Below are 22659 nucleotides of genomic sequence, written 5' to 3' on the forward strand. Positions count from 1 at the left end.
GCTGCGCTTGTTGTCCTAGAAGTCCTCTTGGGGGAGAAAAGGCTGAAGTCAAAGGCAGCTGCTGAGCCTGCATGGGCTGCCCTTGGCTGAGCAAGCTGGGGACACGTGGCTGCTCTTCCCTTGGCACCTGTGAGAGGCTTCGCCTTCCCGTCTGCCCCCAGTGTGCTCCTTGCCCTTTGCAGGGGCAGCGCCCTCGGCCTGGGCTGTGGATGCTGCCCTGGGATGCAGGAAGGGAGACCCAGGAACCTCTGGCAATGCAGGCACCTCTGGTGGTGTGGGTAGCAAGCAGGGCAGCACTCGTAGGAGTCTACAGTGCTTGCTTGCCTGCCCCGGGCCATCTCTGGGGCCAGTAGAGCTTGCACCTAGGGGTGCCCCATGACCGCCTGCAGCCCCGGGAGGCCTCGTCTTCCTTGCAGAGGAAGCAGTGATTTATTTTCAACGATGACTGCAGAACTGAGGAGGTCCCAGTCTGTCTGCTGGACTGACGCCAGCTCTGAGGGCCCAAGAACAGGAGGCAGCTCTGGGCTGTGAAGGGGACGGTGATCCAGCTCTACCAGGCTGGTGGTCTCCATCCAGATGCCATGGAGATATTGCTGGCCCTGCTCATATAGTGCCTCCTCCCACCCAGGTGACAGCCACAGATGCGGACAGCGGCCCCTTCGGCTCCCTGGCCTACTCCATCGGCTCCGGCATTGGCAGTGTTGTCCCCACGCAGTTCAGCATTGATGAGAGCACGGGGCAGCTGTGTACTGTGCAGCCCTTGGACYGTGATGAGGGCACGTCTGCCTACGACTTCACCATCACCGCTGTGGACGGGGTGAGTGCAGGAGAGGTGGCGGGGATGCGGTACTGCCGACTGGGCGCCATGTCAGCGGTGCAACTGCCCTCGTCTATTCTGGTCCTTCCTCAGGGCGGCCTCAACTCCATGGTGTACGTGAAGGTTTTTCTGGAGGATGTGAATGACAACCGGCCGGTGTTTTACCCGCTGGACTACGCAGTCAGCATCAGCACGCAGAGCATGCCAGGCACTGCTGTGCTGCGCGTCACTGCTCACGACAAGGACGAGGGGCTGCATGGGAAAGTCACCTACCGCATTGTCCTGGGGAACACCCCCCCACTCTTCTCCCTCAACAAGGACACAGGTGAGAGCTCCGGGATAGCCAGGGCAGCGGGATGCAGGCAGGGGTAAAGCCTGGCAGGGGGCAATGCATGGCCACCCCTSCTGTGCAGGCTGCCCCCGCAGAATGTCTAGTTCTCTCCTGACACGTTGCCAGGCCCCAGCTTCCTTAGTCCCTGTATGCCCCTTTACAGGCTTGCTCACTGCTCCCTTGTTTCTGCTTCCTGCCTTGTTTTTTCTGTCACCTCTGCGATCCCTTTCCTTGTTCCCTGTCCCTGGCTCCCTGCACTTGTCTTCCTGCCTGGTGCTGGCTTTGCCCCATCTGGCTGTCCCCTCCTTGGCTCCTTCTCCCTGCCCAGTTCCCTCTTCTCCCCTGCTTGGTTCCCTCTCCACCAATGCTCTGTCCTCCTTGGTCCCAACTTTCTGCCTGGCTTCCTCTTTTCTACCTTGCCTTGGATACCAAAGCCAGAGTGGTTTCTGTTGGGTGATTCCATGGTTGCATGCAGCAATAGGGCTCTCAGCAGGCCAAGCAGGGTGGCCTGTGCTCAGCACAGATGTCAGTCCCTCTCTGTGCTGCTCCACAAGTCCTCAGAACATGGCTGGGAAAGGGAAGGCCTGCGGGTCAACTTAATGCAGGGCCACCTCCTTTGTAGGCTTGCCCCATTAAGTCCATCTGTCCTACCCTCACTCCAGGAGTTCCCTCACAGTCCAGATCCCACCACTTGCTACTGCCCCAATCCTTGCCCTGCACCCCTAGAATTCCCGTTCCCTCTTTTTTTTTCTCTCCCAAGAGCTGCCTTCTGGTTTGTCTCCCCAAGATCTTACTGCTGCTTAGCTCAGGGTTTGGCTTCAAGGTGAGGAGGGAGGGCTAGAGGGGTCTCTTGTGGGTGGGTTCTCCTCCTTTGTGCCAGCTCTCCTGTGCTAAATTCCTCCCTATTTGCTGCCTCTTTAGGTCTTTTTTTTTCCAGGCCTGTGCTTTCGCAAGGCAAAGGGCCTGTTCTGAGGGTGGAAGATGACAGGCCRTGGGTGCAGCATAGCACCCTCCTGAGCTGCTTTCCTCTCTAGGTGTCATCTCCCTCTCATGGTCCCTGAGTGGCAAAGCCAACACGCTGGTGCAACTAGTGATCTCTGCACGAGATGGTGGAGGCCTGCAGGCACAGATGAATGCCCGGGTGAATATCAGCATTGTGGAGGGCACCGTCTCACCTCCTGTCTTCGAGCAGGCTCAGTACTTCTTCACAGTGCCTGAGGACGTGCTGCCAGGTGCCAGTGTTGGGGCTGTTCAGGCCCAGAACCCTCCAGGTGTGTACTTATCTGCGACTGTAAAGGACAGTGGCTGAGGCAGACTAGGTGGCACTGCCCAGCCTTGACACTGACTGTAGTAAGCTGAGGAGGTGAGCTGGGTACACAAATTGCTCCTGTCTTTTTTTCTGTGCCCACAGGTCATGCTGATGACATCTTCTATTCCATCTCTTCGGGGGATCCTCATGGCTATTTTTCCATTGACTCTGGCTCGGGGCAACTCTGCACCAGTCTGCCTCTTGATCATGAGACCCAGGCTGTCCTCACCCTGGATATCCAGGCCCGGAGTGGTTCACCCCCTGCCTATAGCAACACACGTGTGAAAATCTCTGTATTAGATGTGAATGACAACGTGCCAGTGTTCCCAGCCCCCTCCGACTCTATCCTGCTGCCGGAGGCCACAGAGCCTGGGAGCACAGTGTACACGTTGCAAGCCGAGGACCGGGACAGCGGTGCCAATGGTCAGGTGCATTTTGAGCTAGTTTCAGGAGGAGATGGTATCTTCAGCGTGGAGCGCTCCTCGGGGGCAGTGCGACTGATGGGGGCCCTGCAGTACGAAGCCAGTGCTGCCTATGGGCTGGCCATTGTGGCCCGGGATGGTGGCGTTCCCCAGCTCAGCTCTACCTTCACTCTGCTGGTGCACGTGCAGGCCGAGCACGACAACGGGCCCATCTTTGACACGCTCACCTACCGTGTGGAGGTGCGGGAGGGAGTGCCTGTCTCCACACGCTTCCTGCAGGTGCGGGCGCTAGCACGTGACGTGGAAGCCACGTCCCTAGTCTACCACTTGCGTGCTGATGGGGATGCTGCCAGCTTTGGCATCATGCCTGAGAGTGGTTGGCTCTATGTCAAAAGTGCCTTGGACCGGGAGATGCGGGACCTGTATGTGCTCACGGTGCTGGCCTCAGCAGCAGGAAGCGGTGCAGGAGGAGAAGCCCGAAAAACAGGCACCAGCACAGTACGGGTCAGCATCACTGATGAGAACGACAACAGCCCCCGGCTGAGTGAGGAACGCTACTTCTTCACCATCCCTGAGAACCAGGCACCTGGTAGCAGCGTGGGCAGGGTGATGGCAAGCGACCGGGATGCCGGACAGAACAGTCGGCTCACCTACCGCCTGCTCCAGCATGACCCCAACTTCCTTATCCATATGCAGACAGGTGAGAGGCTGCTGGCTTCCTAGGGGAGACCCAGGGCAGGTCCGAMGTGATACAGCCCAGGCTGGCAGAATTTTGCTCTGCCAGCATCTTGGTCCTGAGTTTCCCCATAATGTACCTAAGTATGGACCTGTTTCTGAAGAGATCTCTGGGCTGATCCTTGTCCCTTCTTCTCCCTCACAGGAGAGCTCAGCACAAAACACAGCCTGGACCGGGAGCAGCAGTCTGGCTACCAGCTGTTGGTGATTGTGCAGGATGGGGGCGCACCGCCCCGCAGTGCCACTGGAACCGTCTACGTCACTGTGCTGGATGAGAATGACAATGCTCCTGCGTTCCTTCACGTGGCCAGTGGTCAGGAGCTTCCGGTGCAGGTAGGGAACACACATGCCTTTTCTGTGCCTTAGACCRGGGAGACAGGGGCCTGGGAGCCCAAGAGGCTGGGGGATGCTGCAGGAGGAAAAGTCGGAAGGATGTCCTAGGGCATTTTTGGGGTGGGGGTGAAGCAAGCATGAGTTGCATTCATGCAGTCTGGCAAATGTGAGGAAGATGTGGTAAAATAGGCATGCCCTTGGTACGCTCATATGCATGGAGAGGGTGAGCACTGATAGTGACTTACAGAGAGGAGTGGTTGATTCACACATGTCTGCAAGGAGGGAGGGTGGAAGGAGCCCAGACCCAACCCAGTGGAGCCATAGTGGACACGGGCAAGCAGGGAGGCATGAGGTGCTGTTTCCTGTGTCTCAGGGCTTTCTGATGAGCTACTTGGCTTTGTGTGTGGGCAGGGAAGAGCTGCCCAGCTTACCTTTGCACTCGCAGAGGTTTCATGAGAGTGAGAGATGAGTACATGCTATGGGCGCCAGCCCGCCTTGCCCCTGGGCCCTGGCTGGTGGCAGCAGTCGCACAGGCACAATGTGCTGCAGTCTTGCTTACGCCTGTGCTGCTCGGTGCGAGGGAGCTACCCTGCCTCCCTTCTGCTGGCACCCTGTCTGCTCTTCTGCAGAAGGACTAGGTGAGGGCTCTCCAGAGCCACAAGCAGCAGGGCACAGGCAAGGGAGCTCAGTGGGCAGAGGATGCCTCTTCTTGTGATCCCTGGGGATGACAGGCCTGTCACATGAACAGCCTCTGTGGAGTGCCACTATTCAGATGGGGTATCTGCAGCACGTCCTTGGGGACACTTGCAGCACACCCGTGCAGCGGGCTCTGCAATGGACTCCAGGATGTGAGGGTTCCTGAGGCACTTGGATGCTCTGGGATGCTCCCATGCAAGTATGGGTTACTAAATGGCTTCTTTGGTTCAATCTTGACCTCTTCAGGGAGCTCCCTGGAAGAATCTCCCGGACCAGGGTCCTAGAAGGAAAGGGTGTCCAAGGAGAGTTGGCTAATATTCAAACACCACTTTCTGCAAGCTCGGGATCAGTGCATTTCTACAAGAAGGAAGTCAAGCAATGGGGGCAGGAGACCTGTGGTTGGGCAAAGAGCTCTTGGGGAAACTTAATGAGAAAAAGAGAACATATGCAACGTGGAAGAAGAGCCAGACCACATGGGAACAATGTAGGAACCTTGTCAGAGAACGCAGAGATGCAACAAGGAAGGCCAAGACCTGTTTGGAAATAAAGTTAGMAAGAGATGTCAGGGACAGCAGGAAGGTCTTCTACAAATACATCAGCAGCAAAAGGAAGACTAGGGAGCACGTTGGTCTGCTGCTGAATGGAGAAGGTGCCTTGGTGACGGAGGATGCAGGGAAGGCAGAGTTAATAAATGCCTTCTTTGCTTCTGTCTTTACTGGTAAGGCTAGTCCCCACAAACTACATAGCCTGGACACAAGAGAGAAAACCGGGAGAGAAGAAGACTTTCTGATGGGCAAGGAGGATTGGGTTAGGTATTRTTTAGGCAAACTGGACACCCGTAAATCTATAGGCCCAGATGGGAGGCACCCAAGAGTGCTGAGGGACCTAGTGGGTATTATTGCTCAGCCGCTCTCCATCACCTTTGAGAGGTCATGGAGAGCAGGGGAGGTGGCGGAGGACTGGAGGAGASCCAACATCACACCAGTCTTCAAAAAGGGCAAGAAGGAGCCAGGAAACTACAGGCCWCTCAGCTTTGCCTCCATCCCTGAAAGGTAATGAACCAGCTCATCCTAGAGAGCATCTCTAGGCATGTCAAGAAGAAGGTGATCAGGAGTAGTCAGCATGGATTTACCAAGGGGAAGTCATGACTGACCAACCTGGTAGCCTTCTGTGATGGGATGACGTGCTGGATGGATGAGGAGAGAGATGTGGATGTTGTCTACCTTGACTTGAGCAAGACTTTTGACACCATCTCCTGTAACGGAATCACAGAATCATTAAGGTTGGAAGGGACCTCTASAGATCRTCTAGTCCAACCCCCCTGCTCCAGCAGGGACACCCAGAGCCTGGGGCACAGGGTGGCATCCAGGTGGGTTTTGAAGACCTCYRGAGAAGGAGACTCCACAGTCTTCCTGGGCAGCCTGTGCCAGGGCTCTGTCACCCTCACAGGAAAGAAGTTCCTCCTCACCTGGAGATGGAACTGCCTGGGTTTCAACTTACACCCATTACCCCTTGTCCTGTCACTGGCCACCAACGAGAAGAGCTTGGCCCCTTCCTCCCTACATTCACCCTTCAGGTACATATTAATCAGATCCCCTCTCGACCTTCTCTTCTCCAGAGAAAACAGGCCCAACTCACAGTCTTTCCTCATACGGGAGATGCTCCATKCCCTTAATCATATTTGTAGCTCTCCGCTGGACYCTCTCTAGAAGCTCCACATCCCTCTTATACTGGGGAGCCCAGAACTGCCCCCAATGCTCCAGATGTGGCCTCCCCAGAGCAGAGCAGAGGGGCAGGATCCCCTCCCTTGACCTGCTGGCAACGTCCTCCTGATGCAGGCAGGATCCCGTTGGCCTTCTTGGCCACAAGGGCACTCCTCACATGTCCATGTGCATCCTCAGGGAGATGAGGCAAGGCTGGGCCAGATTTAATTGTGAAGACTAGTAAATGCTGCAACAGCCCAAGCAGAACAAATATCTGAATGCTTTGGTTTGAAGCACTCCTGCTAGAARCACTGCCACAGGAGGTTGAAGCCCAGGAACAAGTCAGTGTTAATCAAGATCTAGGTGTAAAAAAATKGCTCGGAGGGAAAAGGAAAAAATAAATGATAAATGCAAAGCTAAGGGATTTATAGAAAAGGTGCACAGTGAATTATTCATACCAGCCTTAATTAGACAGAATAGAGAGGAGTTTCTGTGCTTTTTGTGCATGAAGTAGAGGGTCTCTCATGCTGAATCTATGACAACAGCTTGCTGAACACATCGGCAAAGTGCTTTCGTGAACAGGCGGTGTTTGCACAGGAGCTGCATCAGGCACAGATCCTCCCCAGGATTAATGACTAGGAAAAGGGAAGGGAGAAAAAGGAAGCAATAAGTGGTCTGTTTTCGCAGAGGCAGGATGTTGCTGGTGGGGTGCCTAGGATGAGTGCTGGTATCTTTGCTATTCAGCATTTTCATATATTCCCCAGAAAGAGTGATGTTTTGCTGATGATGCTGGTCTATTCGAAGCAGTAGAGATGAGGGCTGCATGTGGGGAACTCTAGGAGGATCCTGTGCTACCATTTACCTAGTAAAGAAGTTGATAGRTGAAGTTCATAGCTGGGAAGTAATCTACATGACAAAAAGCAATCTGAATTTCATTTACACAGTGGTGGGCTTTGAACTGGCTCTTGAAGTTTAAGGAGAAGATTGGGGCTATCACTGAGAATGTTTTGGGTAAAATCAGCTCAAGGCTCAGCAGCAGTCAAAAAGGCAAATGAAAAGATGAGTATCACTAGAAGAGGGACAAAGAGAGAACATTATTACCCACCATCTCAGATGCCACGCACCCCTGCCTCCATTCCACTAAATCAGCAGCAGCACTAGGAAATGTTCAGGGAAGGTTGTTAATATGATCTGCAGCACATAATGGTTTCCACGCAGGGAGAAATGATTTGAACGTTCTCTGGTGTGGAGGAGATTGCAGGAATACAGTGGAGATGTGCAGTAAATGGCACAGGGAAAGTCACACTACTTGCTCTTCTTGCAGTACACGAACTAAGACGCTCCATAGGAAATGACCAGCCTGCAGGTTTAAAATAAACAAGGACAGTACTTTTGCACGCAGAGCATAATTAAATTGTGAAATCATTGCCAAAAGTTGCATGGGTTCAAAATTAGATGAATTCATGGAAAGAAAAAAAAATCCATCAAAGACTGCTGGACAAAAATATAATCTGTGGCTCAGGAAGTGACTTAGCCACAGACTGCTGGAAGCTGGGAAGGTTTTAGAGGAGGATTACTCCATGCTTGTCCTATTTCTTTGTGTCTTCTCCATATACCCACTGCCRGCCACTGCCAAACCTATGCCACTGAGTAGGATAGTGTTTTGGTGTTTGGTTCAAGTTGGTGGTTGTGCTGCCTTCTTGGAGGGCAGATACCTGGACAAGCCTGCCTGTCTTACCCAGCTGAGGGCTTCCCTGAGGCAAGAGCACTTCTGCTGCCACCCATGTGCCTGAAATGACATTTGCACGTGAAGCCTGCGTGGGTGCTCCTTGTTTGACTCCTGGACCAGGTCACCACTTTCCTGAGATGGAACTCAATCCTTTGTAGGAGAGGAGCGTGACCATGCCTGCAAAGCAGGAGCCTCTTGTGCCATGTCAGAGACAACTGGGCACGGCTGAGGGGGGCAGATTCTACCCAGCCTTTTATAGGAGAGGGGCTGGAAGGGGCTCAGAGGCCCCTTAGGAGGCATGGCCCCAGCTGGAGGTGTCTACGCAAACACTCGTTCTCGTAGAGCAGCCAAGCTATATTTAGAAGGCCCTCTGCCTCCATCGTCGCTGTGAAGGCTGTTCCAGATTTCTTGATCTGGTAGTTAGGAACCGTCTCTTAATTTCCAGCCTAAACTAATTTCTGACCACTTCATACTCATTTGTTCTCATGCCAACACTGTTTTTGCTTAAACAGCTCTTCTCCCTGCTTGGAATTTCCCTCCCCCTCCTAGTGTTTACAGAGAGCAGTCACATCACTGCTTGGCCTGACTAAGCAAGCCTAGCTCTGCTGGTCCCCTCTCCTGCGTGCCACCAGCATGGAGCTGGTACCAGCAGCTCATGCAGCGGCATTAATGCTTACCTGCTCTTTCCCCGCATCCTTGCTTGGATTCTGCTCGTCTTTTCCATGCGTGTGTCAAAAGGCCACCCTCTGCAAGTGCCCAGCACCACTGGCTCCATGGGGCTGGTGCGTGCAGCAAGGCGTGGATGCGAGCTCTGTGGTGGTGCGTGCTGGTGGCGGGATGGCAGGAGCTGGGCCGTGTAAGTGCCTGGCGCTCTTGCTGGGTGAATACAAGCAAGGACTCTGTGCCGACGGTGATGGGGAGACATCCATTTCCAGAAATATCCAGGAAAAGTGCCTGCATACAAAGGTCTCTACTAGGAAGCTGGTGACTGTGCAGCTGTGGGCTTAGGGTTCATTGTGCACACGCAGAATTAAGACCTTGATGGTACCCTGGGGTATTAGCACATAGCATTGGTCTTAATGGACTGCAGATAGTCAGTCAGCAGTGCTAACTGGGAGCAAAGGAGTAAGAAGAATCCCAGTAGTTAATGAGTCCAGGCCCAGAGGAGCTGTCACTGCGTTTGCAGATTGCAGAGGACTCCATTGGGGTGATGCCGAGAACTGAGGAAATGGCCCTATTGCTGGTATCTAACTCTATGTGTGTCAGCACAAACATTTGTGCTTGTGTCTGAAGGGGTCTGACAGGGTAGAGAGAACGAGAATTTCTGCAGGACCCTGCATTTCCCCTAGTTATAATTAGAGGAGGCTTTGCGTGTTACCTGTGCAATGTGGTGTCCTCCTGCCAGTGCCCTGCTCGTGCTGCRGCCTGGGCTGGTGCAGTGGGAGGAGGCTGTGAGACTGGAGCTCTTTTGCTGTGGAGCTGGGCTGGATGGATCTGAGCCCTGGTGAGGTGCAGGGCTGCCACAGGGCCACAAAGATCCTGCACAGTGGGTCTGGAGATGCTCAGTGCCACTCATCCACTGCCCATGCTGTGTTGCAGGTGCTGGAAGAGAAGCCATCAGGACTTCTAGTAGCCTCCCTGCAGGCCAAGGACCCAGATGAGGGTGAGAATGGGACCATCATCTACTCACTGACAGGTATGAGCTGCTGAAGTGGCTACCTATTGCCACTCTGTGCCCTGTGGCTGTGACTCTCGTGGGTGGATAGATGCTTGCTGCACAAACTGTGCTGTGCCATGCTTCCTGCTCCTGTGCCACCTATTCCCTGTTGTCCCTGTTCCTCCCTGCAGCATTCTCCTCCTTCTCTCTGCAGGAGCCTGGGCAGAGCGTTTCACATTGCACGTGGCCACAGGAGAGCTGCGTACCGCCACGGTGCTCCGCCGCCCTGATCATGCTGAGTACATCTTCACTGTGACAGCCAGCGACCGAGGCGCTGTGCCGCGCAGTACCTCGGCCATCATACGCATCCAGGTACCCCGCTCCCTCCTTCCTGCACACCATTCAGCTACTTGGCAGTCTTCCTCCCTACCTTTCCACCCCCAGACCTTGATCCCAGGGCGCCCTCAGCCTTCTCTTGTTTCTTAGCGATGAGTTTCATTTTACAGCAGAGACTCCAGTTTCTCCCTGATCAATGCTCCTTCCCTGGATGCTGTGACACATCTTCCTGTCCTTGCAGTTCCCAAGGCCATGCAGGTGGCATTCACTGTTCTGCTGCTTTTCTGTCCCAGCAGTGCCCTTTAAGACCATTAGCAAGCTCATACTGCACACAGCTTGCTTTTGTTCTTGCACCTCCTAATAGCAAATATCTGTACCAAGAGCCACCTCTTCTCAACTTAGAGGTCTTCTCAGTACCATCCTTGAGCCATTTGGTCTTTTAGCCTTTTTCTTATGACATGGCAATTCCTRTACCACTCCTCTCATCAGTTTAATAAATGATCTTCTATTTGCTGCTGCATCAGAGTTCAACTAAAGGCTGGGCGAATTAGATGTGTCGTATTTCATTTGTGTTTGTAAAATCTCATGTTAGCCTGGTAAATCTCCCTTTAGCATCCTGCAGGATGTTTTATTCTGTTTCCTTTGTGTCTTGTTGGTAACTGTTCTTGTCTCCAACATTGCTCTACAGCCTTCGAAGTACTGAGGCTGGGCTGGCAGGTTGGTTGTCCCCAAAGTGCTCATTCGTATCCCCATAACATAGCTACTTGCTTAGTGGTCTGATTCCCCTCTGGGCTGACGGTTCTGCTCTGTTTCCTTTCCCTGTCTCCCTGGCCTGGTTCACCAAGTCCATCAGCGCATTTTGCCTTGAAATGACACTATTGCTTTTTGTGTATTCTCACTCCTATTGGCAGCTGCCCCTCATCCCTGATTTAATTTCCATATCTTTAMTAAAAATGGTGATAGCATTTATTTATCTTTGGGTCATACTGAATGACCAGGAGGTAGATCTCCAGAGATCACTTCCAACCTCATCAGTCTGTGATTCTGTGACCTGTGTGTCTTCTCTGCATCTCCTGTCTGGATGAGCCTTTCCTCCCCGCTTACCCTTTGCTTAGGTTTTGCAGACCTCTTTCTGCTGCTGTTGGCTTCCATTGCAGGCTCTAACCCAGGCAGCAGTGCCCTCTCTGTCCCTGTCCACCACARCCACCCAGGTGAAGATGCTCTTTCACTCTTGTCAAGCCTCTACTTATTCTCGGTGTGTTTTTCAGGTTCTTGCTCATCCACTAGGCTGCAAGGCCTGTGACCTTGCCTCCCTACACCAGCCCTTTCTTCTTCTGTGTGTCACCCCGTGTCCCCCTGCAGCACAGCACCCCTCACTGCTGTCTCTCCTCACAGGTGCTGCCGTCTTCCCGGGTGCTACCTCGGCCCGATGCCACCGTGCTGACCCTGCACCCCCTTGAGGGGGTCAAGCCAGGGTCTGTGATCGGCTCTGTGGCTCCCCCAGATGCTCCTGCACGGGGACAGCTGACATACACAGTAGTAGGAGGTGGTGGGGATGGCACATTTGTCGTCGACAGCGTGACAGGGGAGATCTTTGCAGCCCGGGAGCTGGACTATGAGGTCAGAGCCCGGCACACGCTGCAGGTGAGCGCTGAGGACATGCAGCATGGCTTTCCCTCCAGCCGCCTGGTGCTGGTACAGATCCACGTGCAGGACTGCAACGATCAGGCACCCACGTTCCCTGAAGACCCCATCACCATCGTGGTGCCTGAGAACACCCCAGCTGGCTCATCCATCTTCACCTTCCAGGCGCTGGATGGGGATGGAGTGGGTCCCAACAGCCAGGTGCGCTATGCTCTGCTGCGCCAGGAGCCCCCTGGGGCCCCCTTCCAGCTGGACAGCCGCTCGGGGCTGCTGACCCTGCGCCAGGGCCTCGACCGCGAGGCTGCTGCCTCCTTCCTCTTGGTGGTGGAGGCCACAGACCAGGCCCGCAATGTCAGCCAGCGCCTCTCAGCGGCTGTGACAGCCCGGGTGTTTGTGACCGATGAGAATGACAACACGCCTGTGTTCCTCTCACCCACTGCTGTCAGCGTCATGGAGGACCAGCCAACAGGCTTTGTGGCTCTGCACGTGGTGGCCCAGGATGATGATCTGGGAGAGAATGGGCGTGTGAGCTACTCGTTGCGAGCAGGCAACAGTGATGGCCGCTTCCACCTGAATCCCAGCACTGGTGAGGATCCATGGTGATGCAGGGTGGGTGGCAGGGACACTGGGAATGTAGGAGCCAAGGAGGATGCAGGAATATGCAGGACACTGGAGGGGACTGTGGCTGAGGGACACAGGGCTGCACAGAGATAAGAGAGACCAGTAGGGCATGGGGAGCCCTGAGCATGGTGCCTGGCTGGTGTGATCCTGCCATCTTTGTTAAGACAAGACTGACCTGGGCTCAGCCCAGTGCCTGCGGCCTTGTAAAACTTCTCTCCCGGGATCCTTCAGAGCCCTGGGCTGTAGTCCCAGCGTTCCCCTCTCCTTGTGTCCTCAGGTGCCCTCTCCATCATGCGGGCGCTCAACCGGGAGGAGGTGGTACAGCACAACCTCACCGTGGTGGCCACAGACCACGGCTTCCCGCGACGCTCAGCCACGCAGCTGCTCTCCGTGCTGGTCCTGGATGTCAACGATGAGGCTCCTGTTTTCGAGAGGCCTGAGTATGAGGCTCACGTCATGGAGAACTTGCCAAAAGGCAGCCCTGTTCTGCGGGTGCTGGCCATGGACCAGGACTTAGGTGAGAATGCAGGGCGCGGGTGAGCTGCCAGGCTGGATGGAACACCCATATGGGATGCACTCTTAGCYATTCCCCAGCCCCACAAGCCTGGGGATCCATGGAGGGGGGTCACCAGCTGGCCTGGAGGAAGTGAGAAAGGGCTGACCTCTGAGGGAAGCAGAATCAGGACACGACTGTGATTCCCTCTGCTTTTCAAGGCAGTGGTTATTGTTCCTCCTGCTTTTATCAGGAGTTTTTTGTATCATGTTCCTGAAGCTGTACTGGATTGGGGCCTTCCTCTGCACGTCTCACAGAATCCTTGAGGCTGGAAAGGATCTCTACAGATCATTTAGTCCAACATCCCTGCTTAAGCTGGGATATTTAGAGCATGTGGCGCAGGGCGGCATCCAGGCGGGTTTTGAAGACCTCCRGAGAAGGAGACTCCACAGCCTCCCTGGGCAGCCTGTGCCAGGGCTCTGGCACCCTCACAGGAAAGAAGCACTGTGCCCCCAACTTTGCTGGGGGATGGGATCATCCTCTCCGTGATGTGCAACGCTCTGGGTGGGAGTCTGGAAGGAGGCAGATGCAGGGCTCAGAGCCCCGTGAGAAGCTCTGTAGATTTTGGTGAGCTGTCCTCAAGTGTACCCACCCCCGCAGGTGCAAATGGGCAGGTGTTCTACGGAGGTCTCTCCGGAGGGCCGTTCTCCATTCACCCACAGACAGGGCTTATTGTTACCACGCAAGCGCTGGACCGTGAGGAGCAGGAGCAGCATGTGGTGACAGGTATGGCTGTGCTGGTGCCTGGGAGGGCTGGGTGGCAGAAGGCGGTGGGTGAGACGTGGGGAGGGGGCAGATGGGTTCTCATCACCACTCGTGCAGGGCAGTGTGCAGGGCAGCTGGGTGGGCACAGCAGAAGGGAATGCTGGTGATGCCCTGCCTGGTTGCCCCTGCAGTTGTCTGAGCATGTGCTGGTGGCAGCCTTGGCAGTAGCTCTCAGCTAGCGGATCCCTGCAGCACTCTTGCTGTGTCCCTGCAGTTTATGCCCGGGATGGCGGCCTGCCTCCCAACTTCTCCAAGGCAACTGTGCGGATCACAGTAGGGGATGAGAATGACCATGCACCACAGCTGGAGAGTGAGTCCTGCTCCCTTGAGGTTCCTGAGAACCAGAGCCGCGTGGCACTCTACACACTGAGGGCCACCGATCCTGATGGAGGTGACAACGGGCGCTTGGAGTACCGCATGACAGGTGAGGAGCACAAGGATACAGGGAGCTCTGCATCTTAATCCCTGCTCAAGGGTGAGCTTTATTCTCCCTGGGACACCAGCAGCTCTGGAAAGCATCAGCTGTGACAATTCTTGTTCTGCCTCTGTTCCTGCCTGTTCCAGACCACAGGTGGCTGCTTCCTTCTCTCAGACCTGTAGTTCTTTTGCCTCAGTAAAGAGCATTCCAAGATGCACATAGGCTGCTTCAGCCTCAGGCTGGTTCCTCAGGCCCAGACTAGCTCCAGACTACTACTTGCTTGCCTGCTCTGGTGTGATGAATTTACAGACTGCAAAGCAAGGTCTCTTTGCTGGTGTCATGCCATATTGGAAGCTTCCCTAGGGAAGCAGTCCTGATCTAGGAGCTGGTAGAGATGGGTAGAATCCATTCTTACACTCACCACTGGACCAAGGAAATTTAATCATTGTGGGGTCTTGCAGGGAACAGATTCACATGACTTTCCGTGCCAGCTCATGCTGGAATGTGCTCTGTGCTGTCCTCCCTGGACAGCATAGGACAGTTCTCTCCCTCTGCCTTCACCAACTYGTAGTCATGCTTTCTTACCATCCCTATTGTCTTTCCAGATGGAGACCCTGGGCAGGATTTCAGCCTAGACCCTGTCTCTGGCATCCTCTCCACTGCACGTGCCCTTGATCGGGAGCAAGTTGCTTCATACAGCCTCACGGTGGTGGTGCAAGACCATGGCACCCCTCCACGCAGTGCCACCATGTCAGTGAGTGTGCGGGTACTCGACATAAATGACAATGCACCTGGTTTTGCTCAGGCCRCCTATACAGTGGAGGTGCCGGAAGATCTTCCCGTTGGCAGCCTGGTGTTGCAGCTAGTGGCTCAGGATCCTGACGAGGGCACCAACGGGCAAGTCACCTACTACTTGGGCAATGAGTCACTGGGCATGTTCCAGGTGGAGCCACAGAGTGGGCGCATCACAAGTGCCCATGCCCTGGACCGGGAACGCCACGCCAGCTACAGCTTCCTGGCCAAAGCTGTGGACTTAGCACCGTGGGAGCCCAAAAGCACGGCTGTGCGCATCACGGTCACAGTGCAGGACATCAATGACCATGCCCCTGCCTTCCTGCACAGCCCGCTCTCTGTCACCCTGTCCCGTCACACACCTCTCAAGCAGGTTGTGGCCACCATGAGGGCAGAGGACAGGGATGCAGGTGCCAACGCCTCCATCTTGTACCGTCTTGCCACTCCCAACCCTGCTTTTGCCATCAACTCCTACACAGGGGATATCCAACTACTGCAGCCCCTGGGCTCGCTCAGCCAGCGCCAGAGGACCCTCTTCATCCTGGCCACGGACCTGGGGCAACCAGCACTCTCCTCCACCGGTGTGGTGGTGATCCACTTGCAGGAAGAGCCCTACCGAGGGCTGCGCTTTCCCCGGAGCACCAGTGAAGTGGCTCTGCTGGAGAATGCTGCTCCAGGTATCAGCTGGGCAGGGTGCCAGGAGGAGATCTGACAGGATGGTGGGAGAGAGCTGGCATTAGTGTTGGGGTGGGGCTCAGAGGCTACTGCACGGTCTTGGGGAGCCCCATTGATGCTTGGGGATAGCCGGGGGACAGCAGAGCCTGGTGGTGCCTTGAGTGTTGAGGGTGGTAATCCGTAGGGGTTTGCCTTGGCATGCTCAGGTCACTACAGATGATCGCAGATGTTCCTGAGAGGTCTCCAGGGCTCACAGACCATAACAGTGCTATGGACAATCCCCGGGGATCCTGGCTTCCAGCCCAAATCTTTCCACTGGATCTCATGTCTCCAGGCAGAGCTGTGTCACTGGGGTACAGCACGTGCTGCCCAGCTGCCACCCTGCTGCCTGCCCCCAGGCTCTGCTGCCCCTTCACACTGCTCCCTCCCTCCAGGCACAGAGGTGGTGAGCATCCAAGCTACGCACATGGGCGGCTCATCTGGGCGCATCAYCTACAGCATCGTCAGTGGCAACGAGAAGAATGCTTTCCTTATCCAGCCCAGTTCAGGTACAGCTCTGGGATCCCTGGGGAAGCAGCAAGGCGGGGGGGTCACTTGGCCTCTGCCTTTGCCCACTCAGTTATCGCAAAGCACAGAGCCCCCAAGGCCTTGGGATACCATTCCTGTGCCACAAAATTAGACAGCTCTAGGACTTGGACCTGGGTACTGTCCTTTCGTCACCCAGAGGTGCTAGCAAAGCTCTTGGCATGGTTTTGTTCCCTGCTAGCTAGAGTTCTTATAAGAAAGATAAGATAAAGCCCAGTTTGGGATTTAGCAGATGCAGGTGCTGCCGCCAAGGGGTTACCTGGGAGCAGCCCCTGCCTTCAGTGGCAAGTCCAGCCAGGCACCCTGTCCTGTGCTGGGGCCCCTGTCAGGCCCCTCAGCTGCCCCTTTCTATTGCCTCTGTATAATACCAAAGATGACACTAAAACAAGGACCCACTGTCCAGGGGATGTTTGAATGGAAGCCCGCCCTCTGTGCAACCCTGCTCCCTGTGCAGTGATGGCATGTTGGTGCTTGTGCGGCCAGGGGCAGGTCCCAGGCTCCTAGAGCTCTTCCAGGCCAGGTGCYTGTGCTCTCTGCAGCCCGCAGAGGCTTGTGCAGGCCCTGCCAGCTGTTGGTGGTGCAACATGCAGCCTCCCGGCCCCCCATGAACCACTGTCCACTGCAGCTGGCCATGGGCACGGTGGTAAATGCTCAGCCATGCACAAATGTCTTCAGGAAACCCMTGGCAGCCATACGCATCCCCGTTGCTGCCATGTGGGTGTCCTTGGCATTTGACAGCACCGTGAGCAGTTCACAGCCTTGAGTCATTGCTCCAAGCGAGCCTCAGTGTGGGTGTTGGGAGGCCAGGGGAGAGGCCACCCAGGTCTTGCCCAGATCGAGCTGGGGAAGGCTGCTTTGCTTGGGGATTCTCACCTGTGAAGGGCCAACCTTTCCACACCACCAGAGGAAGGAGTTTACCTCGAACTACTGTTCAGAAGTGACAGTGGAGCTGGCGTGGATCTGATATGTTTATGAAGGACAGGAAGAGCTAATGGGTGGCACTGTGGCCAATCCYTTCTGGTCTCTGAGCTATCAGCCACGAAGCTACCACATGCAGCCAGGCCTCTTGGACAATGTCTAAATGGCTTCTGTCATGATCCAGGAATGAAGGCAGCCCCAAGCAATGCCCAGGCTGTCCCCAGGGCCACCAGCGCTGTTCCTCCTCCCTGTGCCTAGGTCAGAGCTGGGCTGTGCAACAGCAGCAGCTGCTGGGGGACCTTGGCCCTCCCGGCCCGAAGAGGCTGTTGCAAATGCTGCAGCCACCACAGCAGCTTTGAGCCAAGTCGCTGTTCAAGCAGCATGGCTGGGACAGGCCTGGCAGAGCCCCTCTCCTCTCACCCTGTGCAGCAGAATCTTCTYCCCAGTGTGGGAGGGTGAGACCCAGCAAGCAGAACCATCTCTCTTGTCCTGGGTGGTCTGAGCAGGGCCCTGCTGCACATGTGGCTGAGCCACTGTCATGCTGAGCTGCAGGAAGGTCTGACCTGGTTGTAGAAGAGCACCCTGGATCCTCACAGAATCCCTGTGCGTTCATGTTCCTCTGGTCCGTATCTCCTCAGGCTGTGCCTGACTGCTGTTCCTGAGCTGCCTGGCCATGTCTTGGCTGGGCTGTAGTTGCCGTAACAATGTCACTTCATCTCAATGAGCAAACAGTTCCCCCTGACAAAGTGCCCAAAGCACGGGATTTTTCCTTGAGAATATGTTCTTCCTTGGGTCCCCTTTGTCCATCCATGAAACGCTTCCTGGTGCCAGGCCCTCCTCTGGGACTGACCTACGCTGTCCTCAAGCTTGCCCCCTCTCTAGGAGGACTGATGTCCCCAGGAGAAGTGCGAGAGCTGGGCATGGCCGAGGAGTCCTGCCCCCTGTGCCGAGGTGCCCTCCGTGAGGCTGGAGCRGGGGAGCCATGGGGACGTCCTCACCCGTGCCCGTTCTCCTACAGCCTCAGGCAGCAACTGTCTGCCACGAGGAGGCTGCTATGACTGCTTTCCGTGTATTTGCTTGGGCCGAGACCTCTACATGGGGCCTTCTCCAGCAGCCCGATGGCACTAGGGGCACAGCGGAGCACAGCTGGCTCCCAGCCCTCCAGGTGCGGGAGCTGAGGACACAGCTGCTCCTCAGAGAATCTGTGATCTGCGTTTTCCCTTCCTACATGTATGGCCTGGTTTCAGCTGTGTTTATCTGCACTTAGGCCATCATGCAGAGCTGGCAGCAAAGGTCTTATGCCAAATCTGAGCTTGTCTGAGGCCACAGAGCCATTCCGCATGCCCAGTACTTACATCCCTGCTGCCTGACTAGTTCACCTCATGGTTGCATGTAGAGGCTGAAATAAACTGGAGACTCTTCCCTGAGGCAGGAATTTAGCAGCAGGAGCTCAGTTCCTTCTCCTTACGTTTGGATGCATCCCTGTGGAAATGCTGCCAATTGTTTTAGTGGATGGGAAGGCAACATTTTCTTGCTGTGAGAGCCTGGCATAGTGGCTCAGGAGTGTAAGAATGCGTATTTGTCCCACAGTGTCACTTGGGCGATTTTACCAGGCCTAGACCCATAGCTCTGGTTAGATGACTTTGTCTGGGGGCTTGATAAACTTATTGGGAATATGAGATTTGACATGGGGCATTTCTTTCTCAAACTGACCATAGCTCCAATGGGATTTCCAGTGGGAGAACTACTGTACACTGGAGTATAAGGGGAAGCTGAGCAGTCCGGTCAATGCAATGGRCGGCTTTGTCAGGTCATGAGTTGTRCATGAGGCMCTTGCTTGCAGAGCTAACAGGATCAGGGGGTCTCTGAGGTACCTCAGAGTATGAGGCAGACAAGACGTACCATCCCAGGCAGCTTGTTGGGGCTCTGAGCTTGGGAGAGGGCTTGGAGGAGCTCAGTATATCTTCCATACCTTGGGAATGCATGGATGAGTAGAAGGATGGACTGAGCGCGGGGAGACAGAAGAGATGTGGCAGTGCATCGCTCCCACCTCTCCCCTGGCAACCCGCTCCTGCTCTCTCCCCTCTACCAGGTGCCATCTCAGTTCAGGACTCCAGCAGCCTGGATTTTGAGGCCAGCCCTCGCCTGCGCCTCGTGGTCCAGGCAGAGACAACAGCTTCCTTTGGCTTTATGGCCATAAACCTTAACCTGCAAGATGTCAATGACAACCTGCCACGCTTCCAGCTGCAGAACTACGTGGCGTTCATCTGGGAGTCGCAGAGCTATGACTCCCCAGTCATCCAGGTAACTTTGGAGGCAAAGCAGAGACACCTGGGCCCTCAGCTTGCCSCTTGTGGGATGAAGAGGTGGGGGTGGTCCTGGGGCTAGGGCTGGGACGTAGAGATCTGTAGGTCTAGCCAGCGGTGCTCTGGTTTGCMGTGCTACACAAACACTGCTCAATGTGACTTTGCAGGTCCTGGCAGATGATTTGGATCAGGGGGCAAATGGGCAGGTGACTTATGCCATCAATCAGTCCTTGCCGATGACTGGCTTGTACCACATCGATCCTCAGACTGGCACCATCACCACAGCTGCCATCCTGGACAGGGAGATCTGGTCCCAGACCCGGTGAGTGGGGCCAGGCCAATTGGTGCCACAGATGGGAGGTGGTCATAGCTATGGAGCAGCATCCCTAAGACGGCAGAGGATCTTCTGATCCTTGATGCCATCCAAAGCTGTTTGAACCCAATCTGTAAAATGCTTTTGCCACACAGCAGTGGAAAGTAGGGCCCAGTTGAAACATGGGCAGCAAACAGTCCCAAGGGCACGACAGATGGCCGTGAGATGAGACAGTGCGCGGCTCAGCTTGATCTCAGCAAATCTGTGAAAATCGTGARGCAGGCGGTGGACTGCTTTGAAGGGCCGTGTCCATTCCTTCTCCTGCCTCACTAACCCAGGCCATAGACCCTGAAGTCTTTTCCCAGTCCTCCCTGGAGGATAGTGCACCCTCCTGCACTATCACATCTTCCAGGAGCTCTGCACTGCCCCAATGCTCTTGCAAGCCCTCTTGTATTAAGCCCACCTCCTCTGGGCCCCTCACCATGTGTTCTACACATCCTGCAGTTGTTCCAGGCACAAGCATGCAAGATAAGGGCACACACTCCACAGTGGATTCAAGTCTTTTCCCACCCTCCTGTGTATGTGTGGTCTAGGCAGAGGGCACAAGCGCCACCACTCCACCCCAGCTTATATTCCACCCCCCCATACAAACATTCTGATGTCTGGATAACTCTCTGCCCACTTTCTAGACATGGAAAGACTTTGGGCAATCATTTCACTCACATGTCCATCACCTTTCCCCACACACAGAGCCTCCATGCATTCCCCAGCTGTGCTCTCTCTGCTCTGAATGCTGTCAGCTGTATTCTCTGCACCCTCCCGGGCGTTGTGCCTATATTGCCCTACACTAAGGGCTTGCCCCACAAATGCTCTTCACCACAGGAGGGTTGTCCCTTGTGCATGTGTCAGGAGCTGTGAACACAGGAGCTCTCCACTACATGATCCAGACATGGTGCCCACATCCACCGTTCACTTGGATGTTCCAGGGGCCGGGCACAAAAGCGCTGCCCTCCATGCATGTGCTCCAGATGTGCATCTGCCACTTCTCCACACTCCGCAGGTTGTGCACACATCCACCACRTGTGCCAGGTGCTGTGCACATATCCACGCCCCAGTACTTTCAGGTGCTGTGCACACATCCCCTACCACCTGTACACACTGCAGGCTCTCAGCCGCACGCAGAGCCCTCTGCAAGGTCCGGGCGCTGTGCCTGCAGGTGCTGTTCCTCACACTTGCAGCCACCCATCTGTGAACTTTGTGGAYTGATGCTGAGTCCTGCCTGTGCTGATGCTGTGCCCTTGTGTTTGCCTACAGTTTGGTGGTAACAGCAATGGATAGAGGGATACCGCCTCTCGTGGGCTCTGCCACGCTGACTGTTGTGGTGATGGACGTCAACGACAACAGCCCCACCATCCCCTTACCGTGGGAGGTGCGGATCCCAGAGAGTAAGTGCATCCCCGACCCTTGAAGTGATGTGAGCTGCGTAGCAATGGAGTGGAGGGCCTGTAGGTGGGGGAGAAGCTGGTCCCTTTCCTTTTGGGGGGTCTGGCTTGTGCTGACYTTGCTGGCTGAACCCCCCTGTCCTYGGACATTGACTCATTCAGGGCAGCCTGGGGCTGGGGATGAGCAGCCCCTGTGCCTCAGCCCCATCCTGAGGAAGCTTGCTCCTCTCCCCTTGCATCCTCGGCTCCTGACTGTGCTGCAGTGGCTCTAGCTTCACATGCCTCCCCTCTGACCATGACTTGCATGTCCCCTTCCCATGCCACCCTCAGCCCGCCCTGCTCAGCCCCTGGGAGGTCCCATCACTGCCAGTGTCTCCCCACTGTCCTCAGTGCTGCTGTCTCTGGGCTGGTTTTGTTTCCCTCAGTGTCTTCTCCAGGGAGACAGGGCACTTGCTAAAGCCTTCTTTCTTCCCAGACACACTACTGGGTACCCAGATAGCCCAGCTGACAGGGAACGACGTGGACTCGGGCCCCGCTCTCTCCTATACGTTGGTGCTGGACAGCGATGCCACGGGCACGTTCAGCGTGCTGCGGTACGGGGGACACGTTGCCCTGACAGGACCACTGGACTACGAGGAGCGCAGCCACTACACCCTCACCCTGCGTGCCTCTGACACCCGCCACGAGACCGAGGCAAACCTGACCATCATYGTGGAGGATGTGAATGACAATGCACCGACCTTCAGCCAGGGCTTCTACCAGGTACTGTGCACGTGGGCACTAYGCTCGCGGGGTCCAGGCAGCCCAAACTCCCTGCTGCTGCTGCAGCACTGCCTGGCACGACTCACCTGGCCTCACCAGGACCGCCCAGAGCAAAGGGCTCCATGGAGATGGGGCTGAGCCCATCCTGGCCCCTCTCCTCCAGGACTTCCCCTGCATCCTGCTGCCCCTAATGCTGTCCCTGGCATGTCCCTGGCACGTCCCGAGGCCACACAGCACTGCAGCAGTGCAGCTGTACGCAGGCCATCCTTGGACGGGAAAACCAGGACCAGTGGGAGCTGTGTAATGGCCTGGGCAAGTGTTTCTGGTGAGGAGTTAGTCTGGGGTCTTCCCCAGACAGGTCACTGAGCAAAAGCCTATCCAACTGGTGCAGTGTGATGCATCTCTGGAGCGGAGATGAGGGAAGCTTGTCAACTTCTGCATTTGACCTCAGAAAGAAGCCCTGTTGGCTACTGCTTTCCATTTTGGTGGCCACAGTTTTAAAAAGGATGTTGCAAGTTCAGGAATAAACTGCAGGGGTAGGAGAGCACTGAGTCCTGTCTACTTGCAAGTGTTCTCAGCTCAACACACCAAAAAGGTACGGGGTGTTTTGAGTTGTCTAGATTATCTTTTGTAGAGAAAACAACAGCTTCTAGAGGTCTTTAGTTTGGCAGCTAAAGGATCAGTAACTGGGAGATGSCCTTGGCTAGAGGTCCCCCCTGCCAGACTGGGGGCTGTGCATGTGGGGCAGAGCACGGAGGTGGGGACAGCGCTGGCAGGGGCTGAGCTGCTCAGCCTGG

General features: G+C 55.5%; 1 protein-coding gene across 1 annotated transcript in view; it reads left to right on the forward strand.

Annotated features, from left to right (window-relative positions):
- The window catches only part of DCHS1 (dachsous cadherin-related 1), a 48185-nt gene that overhangs the window by 22431 nt on the left and 3095 nt on the right, over positions 1 to 22659 (forward strand). Inside the window, exons 3-19 of the mRNA XM_026048343.1 lie at positions 629 to 817; positions 911 to 1142; positions 2183 to 2419; positions 2560 to 3579; positions 3760 to 3947; positions 9675 to 9771; positions 9947 to 10104; positions 11464 to 12298; positions 12611 to 12850; positions 13487 to 13612; positions 13866 to 14075; positions 14675 to 15538; positions 15971 to 16084; positions 19132 to 19343; positions 19513 to 19667; positions 20973 to 21103; positions 21576 to 21862. Coding sequence (XP_025904128.1) covers positions 629 to 817; positions 911 to 1142; positions 2183 to 2419; positions 2560 to 3579; positions 3760 to 3947; positions 9675 to 9771; positions 9947 to 10104; positions 11464 to 12298; positions 12611 to 12850; positions 13487 to 13612; positions 13866 to 14075; positions 14675 to 15538; positions 15971 to 16084; positions 19132 to 19343; positions 19513 to 19667; positions 20973 to 21103; positions 21576 to 21862 — 5295 coding nt within the window. The remainder of the gene's footprint in view (positions 1 to 628; positions 818 to 910; positions 1143 to 2182; positions 2420 to 2559; positions 3580 to 3759; positions 3948 to 9674; positions 9772 to 9946; positions 10105 to 11463; positions 12299 to 12610; positions 12851 to 13486; positions 13613 to 13865; positions 14076 to 14674; positions 15539 to 15970; positions 16085 to 19131; positions 19344 to 19512; positions 19668 to 20972; positions 21104 to 21575; positions 21863 to 22659) is intronic.

Source organism: Nothoprocta perdicaria, unplaced genomic scaffold (genome assembly GCF_003342845.1).
Source record: "Nothoprocta perdicaria isolate Ctin4 unplaced genomic scaffold, notPer1 scaffold_535, whole genome shotgun sequence".
Taxonomy (NCBI): domain Eukaryota; kingdom Metazoa; phylum Chordata; class Aves; order Tinamiformes; family Tinamidae; genus Nothoprocta; species Nothoprocta perdicaria.